Source organism: Arachis duranensis, chromosome 10 (assembly GCF_000817695.3).
Source record: "Arachis duranensis cultivar V14167 chromosome 10, aradu.V14167.gnm2.J7QH, whole genome shotgun sequence".
Lineage (NCBI taxonomy): Eukaryota > Viridiplantae > Streptophyta > Magnoliopsida > Fabales > Fabaceae > Arachis > Arachis duranensis.
The window spans coordinates 92633735-92643702 of NC_029781.3; the positions used below are offsets into that span (position 1 = coordinate 92633735).

The 9968-nt window shown below is 37.0% G+C and overlaps 2 protein-coding genes across 3 annotated transcripts in view; one reads left to right on the top strand and one right to left on the bottom strand.

The window, feature by feature from the left end:
- Positions 1–1294: 1294 nt before the first annotated feature.
- Positions 1295–4290, top strand: LOC107470965 (probable anion transporter 5). Its single transcript, XM_016090399.3, has 2 exons — positions 1295–3736; positions 3996–4290. Exon 1 carries the CDS (start codon positions 1600–1602, stop codon positions 2905–2907), a length of 1308 nt encoding a protein of 435 aa, XP_015945885.1. The 5' UTR covers positions 1295–1599; the 3' UTR covers positions 2908–3736; positions 3996–4290.
- A 975-nt stretch (positions 4291–5265) lies between these two features.
- LOC107470963 (peroxidase 17) overlaps positions 5266–9968 on the bottom strand; it is a 5542-nt gene continuing 839 nt past the window's right edge. The window contains exons 1-4 of one of the 2 annotated variants that reach the window (XM_016090396.3): positions 8937–9063; positions 8542–8789; positions 8245–8436; positions 5266–6264 (exon numbers count right to left, since the gene is read on the bottom strand). In XM_016090396.3, the coding sequence (XP_015945882.1) occupies positions 5638–6264; positions 8245–8436; positions 8542–8757 (1035 nt within the window). In that variant the 5' untranslated portion in view covers positions 8758–8789; positions 8937–9063 and the 3' untranslated portion in view covers positions 5266–5637. Of the gene's footprint in view, positions 6265–8244; positions 8437–8541; positions 8790–8936; positions 9064–9968 lie in introns of those variants that run through there. The other variant, XM_016090393.3, reaches the window with a different exon arrangement.

The window sequence follows — 9968 nt, forward strand, 5'->3', positions numbered from 1 at the left end:
AGTGATCTTGTTAGCTTGGATGTAGAAGGTAAAGCTGAAAAGGTTAAAGTAATGCACTTAAAACACGTGAGTTGCTTGAAAAGAAAAATAAATTGATATCTCAACGAGTGAATAAAAGTCGAAGACAACTTGTCTTTGAACCTGATAACTGGGTATGGGTTCATTTGAGAAAGGAGAGGTTTCCTACTCAAAGAAAATCCAAGTTAGACCCTAGGGGTGATGGTCCATTTCAGATGCTCGAAATGATCAATAACAATTCTTAAAAGATTGACTTTTTATGTGAGTATAATGTATCAGTTACTTTTAATGTCTCTGACCTATGTCCTTTTGATTTGGATGCAGATTTGAAGACTAATCTTTTTCAGGAGAAATGGAATGATACGAGCCCTATGGGACAAATTGAGAACGATATATGCCAATGGGTCCAATTACAAGAGCAACAACTAAGAAAATAAAAGAAGGTTTTGTAAATATGGCTAAATTATTTGTTCAGGAGATCCATCAAGAATTGGGTAAGACAATGATTAATGATTATCAAAAGTCAAACGTCTTACTATTTACAAGATGTATTGAAGACTCTCATTAGTCAAGATGAATTAAAAATGCATCACTTTCTTAAAATTTATTTTATGTTTATTTTATTTTGTTGCTTTGTTTGTTTTAGGTCTAGTTATGATTTGGCCCATTTTTTTTTATTCTAGTGAACTTATGAGTTAGAATTCTAAATTTAAGAGGTATAAAAATTCTCTAAGATCTGTTAGCCATTTTTTCCCTTAATTTTGATGAATGAAAATTTTTTTGAGTTTCTCTGAGAAATTTAGGTGAGATAGAATGATTTTCTTAGCTGTTGTATCAGAAAATCAAATTAAGGTAAAAGAGTCATTTTTTTATTTTTTATATTATCCTTAGTTACGTTTTCTATATTAATGGTCTTACATAGACAATACATTAAAATTAAATTCATTTTATATTATTTATTTATCATCTACGTTACCTATTTTATAAAATATTTGAGAATAAAAAATTTCCTCAAAAACTTCTATCATTTTTTCATCCAAGAGAGAGGGGAGGGAGGGAGGGGGGGTGTGGGGGTGCCATGATCCGAATTGCCATGTTCATCCTGAACCCAGTGCATTTAAAAAACAAAATATCATAAATAAAAAAGATAAAATTATCAAGAATATTATAAGAATAACACAAATTCAAAAGGAAATAAATTAATATTTTCCTAACTTTAAAAAAAAGTTTATCTTGCGAACCGTTCAATCACTCCCATTAAAGAGAAATAAAACTAACCCGAATTATAGGCAGTTGCCAGGCTGGTCACATATTCTGTGAGATTTAGATTTCAACTTCTTTATTCATTTCCCGTCTTTGTCAGTACTCACTACTACCCACCCCAAAACGGCAGTCATGTGCTGCCGTTTTACCTTCCCCATCACTCCTTAACCGTCACCAGCACCACCAACAACCAACCTCACTTCAGCTTCTCTTCTTTTCTCAGCTCCCTCAGTCAATGCACAATATTATGCTCAAACGACGACGTCGTGTCACCAAGCACCACCATCACCATCACCACCACCACTACCACCAACGAAAATGACCAAAAAGCCCTTCCTCTTCATCCCCGTCCGCTACCTCATCGTCTTCCTCACATTCATCTGCACCTCCGTCTGCTACATCGAGCGCGTTGGCTTCTCCATCGCCTACACCGTCGCCGCCGACGCCGCCGCCGTCACACAATCCTCCAAAGGCTCCATCCTCTCCACCTTCTACTACGGCTACGCCTGCTCCCAGGTCCCCGGCGGCTACGCCGCACAGAAGATCGGCGGCCGCCGCGTCCTCCTCCTATCGTTCCTCCTCTGGTCCCTCACCTGCTTCCTCGTCCCCTTAGATCCAAACCGCGTAACCGTTCTCGTCGTCGCACGGTTACTCGTCGGCGTCGCGCAAGGGTTTATATTCCCTTCAATCCACACCGTTCTTGCGCAGTGGGTCCCACCTCATGAGAGATCCAGATCCGTTTCTCTAACTACCTCAGGCATGTACCTTGGTGCAGCTTTAGGTATGCTACTCCTCCCGAGCCTCGTTAAATTCAAGGGTCCGCAATCTGTTTTCGTTGCCGAAGCTGCTCTCGGCGCGGTTTGGTCTTTGCTTTGGTTTAAATACTCGTCCGATCCTAAAGCCACCGCTTCCGGTGCCGGCGAACAGCTGCTTCCGACGAACAAGAAAATTGACGCGCGAAAACCTGCGCCGAAGACCGTTACGATCCCTTGGGTGAAGATCATGACGAATTTGCCTGTTTGGGCTATTGTTGTTAACAATTTCACATTTCATTATGCTTTGTATGTGTTGATGAATTGGCTTCCTACTTACTTCGAATTAGGGCTTCAGCTTAGCCTCCATGATATGGGTTCATCAAAGATGATGCCTTATTTGAACATGTTCTTGTTCTCCAATATCGGAGGCGTTGTCGCGGATTATCTGATTACTAGGAGGATTATGTCAGTTACCAGGACAAGGAAATTCTTGAATACTATGGGGTTTGTGGTGGCGTCGCTCGCTTTGGCTGTGATTCCGAGTTTTAGAACTTCTGGTGGTGCTGTGTTCTGTTCCTCCGTGGCGCTTGGGTTCTTGGCGTTGGGGAGGGCGGGGTTTGCTGTGAACCATATGGATATTGCACCGAGGTATGCTGGCATTGTGATGGGAGTTTCCAACACTGCTGGCACGCTGGCTGGCATTGTTGGAGTTGACTTGACTGGCAAGCTTCTCGAGGCTGCGAAGGTTGCAGATGCTGATCTGTCAAGTCCTGAGAGCTGGAAGGCTGTCTTCTTCATTCCTGGTTTGTTGTGCCTGTTTAGTTCCTTGATATTTTTGCTGTTCTCAACAGGGGAGAGGATTTTTGATTGAGGTTTTAGGCCTGGACTGAATCGTTGTTACTTTGATTATCATTATGATAATGATGAGAAGGAGGATTGAATGGCTTATATGCTTTATTATTTGTTTGCGGGGATTTTATTTTCATTATATCACCGCATTGTATCATTCATTATTTGGAAAAAAAAAGGGGGGGTGATCTTGTACCAAAACTTAGTAGCATTAACTCTTAAACACAGTGTTGATCATAGCTTTCAGATTTTGGATTTTTTTATATTGTCTCTCCAGAGTTGTACCATTGCTACTTAGTAAAGGCTATAGCTTAGATCAGAATGTATCTGGAAAATAATGATTTTTATGTGTTACGTTAAGCAAACTTGGATGAAACCCGTCTCCTAGTAAGGATTATTATGCATATTTTATTCCACGTCTGGACACAGATTTTGTTGTTGGATGGCTTTTCTAATCTCTAGGTTTTATTGAATAGAATTACTCACACCCACTCACTAAATTTGCTCATTGATTAATTATCAATTTACTATATATTAAGATTACTGGTAAGAAATTAGCAGAGCATACATTTGACAGTCCAGGGGTTGGACTTGGAAGAGTAATCGGCATTTCAAGAGCTGTCAACCAAGGTGAAAATTGGAAAAAGGAAATAAGAAATTGTTGCTGAATGTGGCTATAAAGTGTGTTGTGTACCAAGAAGGAAGCAATGAAAGGAGGACTGGGATGTGTAATTTGAATGAGGCTGCTACTTTGGGCAGAGATGATGCTCTTAAAGACTGGGCATAGAAGAATGGCATTCCTTCCGCACAGAGACCTTTAAGGCTTTAACTGTGGTTTTCCCTAAAATGAGGTAGGATTTCTAGCACTATTATATGCTTATGTTGCTCGGTAGGTTAGCATAATAATACAACCCTGGAAGAGAAGTAACCTTGTAAATTTACAGTTTCATTTCAAACTCTTTTCACTGAATTGCCGCTAGAATTGAGTTATTTTGTGGAACAACCTAAGGATTCCCACTAACAATCACCAAGGAAAAACAAAAGTATATTCTCTATGATTGACTCTCCTCTTGGGTCTGTGGCAATGGTCATGTATGTATTTCCTTGTAGTAAATGTTTGTTGATGCTTGTGGTGGTGATAATGAGCTCATGGAGATGTTGACATATAGCATGCCGTAATAAGATGATGGCGACTTCAACATCAATGCATTTGTTGATGCTACTGTACTGACTGCAATAATCTCGTGGAAGGTGAGGATAATTAGATTTAGAACGATGACGACTTCTTTCATTCCCCAATTAAAATGATGATGATTGTATACAGTGTGGTTGTCAATTGTTTGTGCTATTTAGTAATGCACCTTAGTAATTAATATGACCTTCCATCATTTGCAGTTTTCTGTTACCTCAATCTCATTTAGTTAGAAGATGATACACATGACACTTTACGGTTTGTTGTGTTTTCTCACCCCTCACATAGGTCAGTGTGATAACCATAAAGGAGGTTGATGTGACATCTAAATTTTAGAAAGTAAGCGTGTCAAGTGTCATATAATATCTAAATTTCATGGAAATTAATGAATCTTTTTATAAATAGAAGTGTCTGCGTAGGCTAATCATAGTTTAGTGTAATCAAAAGTTTCATCCTTCACCCGTTTTTCCTCTATAAAACACGCATTTCCCATATTTTGCGATGTTGACACTAAACCCAAAGCAGTAGTTTACATGCTTTTTTTTTTTAACAAGGACCTCAACACAATGTGGTGGAGCATAAAGGCCAACAAAAAGAGAAACTAAAAACACAAACAGAACCATTTTGATACCTTAACCCATAGTAATATCCTATAGGGGGTCAACACCATACCACTCTTGGTAGTTTTTTACCAACTTGTTGATAACTTCCCAGTCTTTGCTCTTGAATACCCTCTTATTCCTTTCTATCCAAACATTCTAGTCTTTGCTCTTGAATACCCTCTTATATTCTCAACATCTGTTTTACATAATACACAAACATTATCATTCTGATCAATAACACCTAATCTATCCAATCTTTTTTTTTTTTTATTAACCCTGCCAACCAAGACAAACCAAGCAAATAACTCAATTCTTGGTGGAATGACTCAATGACACCTCTCCAAATAGAGCTAATAGAACTATAGCTTGTTATATCCCCTAGAAGTGTTTATGCCTACAAAATCTGCACAAAAGAATTAGTAGTATAAACGGTTTTTTTTTTTTTTATCAAATTTTCATATAACTCAATTCTCTCTCTCTTAACTTAACTGATCCTAAGACCCCATAAAATTAGTTAACTAGTTCTAGCTCCCATTGAAACATCTCCTTCCTCCATTAGAAATTCCATATCCAAGGTGAAGGAGAATATTTAAAAGCTTGATTTCCTTTTTCCCACATGTACTGGCTGTACTCCTTTTCAGCCTGAATGTATAAAGTTTCCTGTAATACATGCTATGATGCTAATGATTTTTGTTACTATCATTGAAGTCGTGCCACTTGTTAGGTTCAAAATCTTGCATGAAGCTACAAATATATTACGGAAAACTAGCATATTTCGATTGTATACTAAATGCAGCAATTATGCCTTTCAGTTTGTGCCATTGCAAAATTTGCTTGACACATATGGTGAAGACATTAGTCTGCACTCTGCACTCACAAATGTCTTCACTCTGAACTCACATATGCATTTTTCACACTCACTCTTATTTAAATGTTCTTTTAAAAAGAAAAGCATCAGCTATATTGATTTATGGTTACTCTCCATCCTATGTTGCGGCCCAACCACCAGGTGATCCGCGACTGAGTTAACCACCCTGCAGTTCCTCCTAATCTCACCAGGCTGGCCGGACTGCAAGTCACCCATCTTCAGCATCCCTTCGACAAAATCTCTAAAGAACTCATCTTGACCCTTGCTATACAATTTCACAAACTTTTTCGTCAGGGGGAAAGTGAAGAGTGTTTCATCGGAATTGAGGAACCCCCTCCCAGCAACCAAATCCTTGAAATATTGATTATCGAACAACCTTGGTGTTGAATCAAGTTCCACAGTCGTGTTCTGATCGACATCAAGGGGGCATCGCTTGTATAGTTCTTCCCTGAATATGGGGTTGATGGCAGGATCAGGCTTTCCAGTTCCAGATTGATTGTAGAGCCGAAACATGATTGAAAAACATCGACCTTCGCCGATGGAGTGTGATCCTGAGAGTGCCACAAGGTCCTTGATAGAGAGGTTGAATCTGTGAAAAAGGTCAATGAGAGTGGTTGCGTTGGCTCTTGGGCTTGGCATGATGTTGTCTGCATCTTCTTGACTTGCAGTCAGGCTGTCCAATCTTCCCAACCTCACCTCCCAGTCGGGTCCTCCGGTCTGCAACAGATGTAAGAAAATAAATAAAATGAGAAAAAGAACAAAACCTAACAATGATATATGATCTCAATTCTTAACAATGAATCTAATAATGTCTTCATTCAATAGTATTTCGTAGCTTACAAAATTTAGTACAATCATCATTCAATATATTTACATAGAATTGAACCAAAAGGCTATCCAGCTACTGAGCTACCTTTCTATAAATACCATGAGCCTATAATGAAAAAACAAAGAAATCTATCTTACTTTATATTATTTAACGAAATATTCTTTGATTCATTTAATAAATCTAAACGTAAATATAGCTTATTTTCTCAGTTATGTTTTATACATGAACTTAGTTAGATGAAGCTTTTGTTCTGTAATTTGACAATGAAGGTTACTCTTACAATAAATAAAGCGTACCTCAAGTCCTGAAGTGAGTGTCACTTGTCTAAATAACTAAATAGGGTAAAGTACTAAATTGGTCCCTCAAGTTTGAATTTAATCCTGTTTTGATCCATAAAGTTTAAAGTGTTCTACTTGAATCCAAAAAATTTCATTTAGCTTCAACGTAGTCCTACTGCGAAGTCAATGTTAAATGATTAACCTCACCACTCCACTAGACCTTAATGTTCTTTCCTGAATAAAAGGTACAACTCGAGAGACACAGGATCAGCAACGGATGCATCACCACGAGCCATTGGCCTTGGTTCAAGCACATAGAGAACACTGTCGAAAACCCGCTTTCTGTGGGGAAGTTTGCTGGTGGCGACGAGAACAAAGCCATCATCATCTCTACCGCAAGAAACTTCCCTCAACAACCGAAAAGTTTAGTTATATAAGTTTTTCATATCTGAAAACTGAGTTTCGTTAATTATTTAACATTAACTTTACGGCATGACTATATTAAAACTAAATAAAATTTTTTTTAGATTCAAATAAGACAATTTAAACTTTAGAAACAAAAACAGAATTAGGCCCAAATAGTACTTTACCCTAACTAAATATTATCTTCGTCGTATTCTAAAGTGGGACAATTACTTTTCCCTTATTTTGGCGTATTATGAACAATTTTACATTCATGACATGCAATAATGGATGAAAAGTCAAAACTATTAAAAATAAGGAAAAGTATAGGGAGTCAATGGTCTAAGCGTACAATGTGTACAATTGAGGTTTAGAAAGTATTAGAGATATGATCATTAGTGTTACATTGTCCTGTCAGGTTACGCTTTTGGGATGAGTGGGTTCATGACATGGTATTAGAATTCTAGATACTTGAAGGTCAAGGTGAACTCCAAAATTAACTTAAATTTTTAGGATGCCATTGGCTCCCTAGCACTACCCTAAAAATAATTTATTCCGTATATTGATGCGTGCACATAGCCAAAGAAGGAAAGAGAAGACCTAAACAACTTCATACAGGAAAAGTCACTTAAGTGTAAAGAAAAGGATTTTCCAACCTCAATAATACTATTGGAATAGTATTTAAAAATAAATATTATGTATACAACAAATACTCTTATATAAAATACAATTGTTATTAATTAATTATGTATTCAAATTATTTTTTAAACAAACAAAAAGAATACGTGTAAGTTGTTAAAAAATTACTGGTGCGACAAGAATATCCAATACAAAGAGTGTATGACTGTATTTGTCGTGGTCAATATAATTTTCAGTATGAAAATGCAAAACCAGAAAAGCACTGACCTAAGATAAACAAGAATACAAAAACTGTTAATTTTTTAAACAGAACATAACCATATTCAGGTGATCTAGCATTCTTAATTTCTTATCAATATGATCCAAGTCAAATCAATATTCTAATTGTATAAGCTTTGCAAGTTTCCTTGTCAGAAGAAATCATAGTAGCCACATAGGAGGAAGAATAGCTCCTCTACTTGACTATATTAGAAACTTTCCATTGGTGTGTGTGTGTGTAAGCTTTGCAATGGAAAAGGAAAAACTTGAAAGATAGAGATGAATACTAACCAGTGCTACAGCATCTCTTGATGCCATGATTATGATATCAGCACAAGAAACAACACCAGGACATGCCTTCTCAAGAGCCTCCTTGATTTCATCAACAACTTCATAGGATCTAAGCGAATTAATATTTGACAGGGACAGTTTCTCCCCTAGCATGGTTGGTGTATCATCAAGCAACATGGAGCCATCACACCCCTTCACAAGTTCAATTCCTCAAATCAGAAAATGCAAATAAATAAATATCAATCTGGGGTATTTAATCAACACTATTTTTGAATTTAGATATTAGTTGTAACACACATTGACAAAGCAATCATGGAACTGGAAGCGCATGACAGAGGCAACACTTCTCGGCTCCCTCATGAGGGCCCTCTTCATGACATCTCGGACTATAAATTCAGCTTCTGGACATGTCTCTGAGTAATATCCTGGTCGAAGATTCAATGAGGACACCAAGGCTATGTGCACAAGTATTATGAGAAACACAAGCATGGTCATCAGTTGGCTTGTAGGCATGTCAAAAATGCTGAAGATGAAGCCCTTTTGAACTGTATTTCAAGTAGAGATCATAGTAGGTCAGTTTATTTGGGTATAGTAACTTTCACTTGAAATGTATAAATAAAAAAAATGAAAAAGAAAATAACAACAAACAACAACTATGCAGAGTAAAATTCTAAAATTAAAAATTTTACAACCAGAATAGAGGATACAATCACATCAGAATGGGAATGTCAATGAACCCGACCAGAACTTAAAGTTAGAATTGTGCAACTCATTTGAACATGACACCTCAGCTTGATGAAGTGCAAAGGGCAGACTCGGTAGAGTAGTCTAAGAGAATTTTAGTACGAAAGTGACAACCATGTAAGGCCAATCAAGTTCAGGAAAGAGACAAAAATAAAAATAAAATTTGAATGATGACCGGATCTTATTGACTTTGTCCCTACCCAACTTTCAAACAAAATTACTCATACAATCAAGGAGCTGAGTGGGCCAAAGCATATAGTGATGTCTTAATTTGAGGAAACCAGAATATTTCTTTATATACACATAAGATCAGTATTCATTCTTGCAATCTTGATTTGTTATCTTGTACAGCTCAGTAGCTAATAATAGTGTATCCAGAAGCAGAGTTCATCAAACAGACCTATTTACTTAACTCAGCAACACTACAAGCTTAACAAGTAACAAGCAGAGAACTGAATAAGAAGGAAAAAAATGCAGAGAACAAAAGTTTCATCATCCATCTGATGGAGCATGATTGGGAGGTTTAAAAACTCATCAGACCAGTGTAAAAAAGCAAGAACAACAGATATGCTGATATAGTGATACATGAGCAATTCCCAATTCCCTTTCATATGTCAAGTTTACCAAACATTCGCATAACCACCCTATGAAGGACAATCTCAAAGGCTCTACAAGTCTTTTTTTTCCTTCAAAAAAATTAAGGACTTTTAAAGGTTAGAGAAAACAATTTGTTTGCTTTATTTTGAATTTAAAGGGTTAAACAATTTTTTAGGAGAGAAAAAAAAGCTTCCCAAAACAAGTAGACATCAATAGTGAATAGTGAAGGAAGCAATATTGCCATTTGCCACTCTCATGTTTGATATTGCCTTCCTTTCCAAATCATCCTTCAAAAGTTAAAGACCGTAAAGACAATTACAAAAAGGCATGTATTCTTGAACTAAAAATTAGATGAATTACGAAAAGTCTTCCCTGTTTTCAAT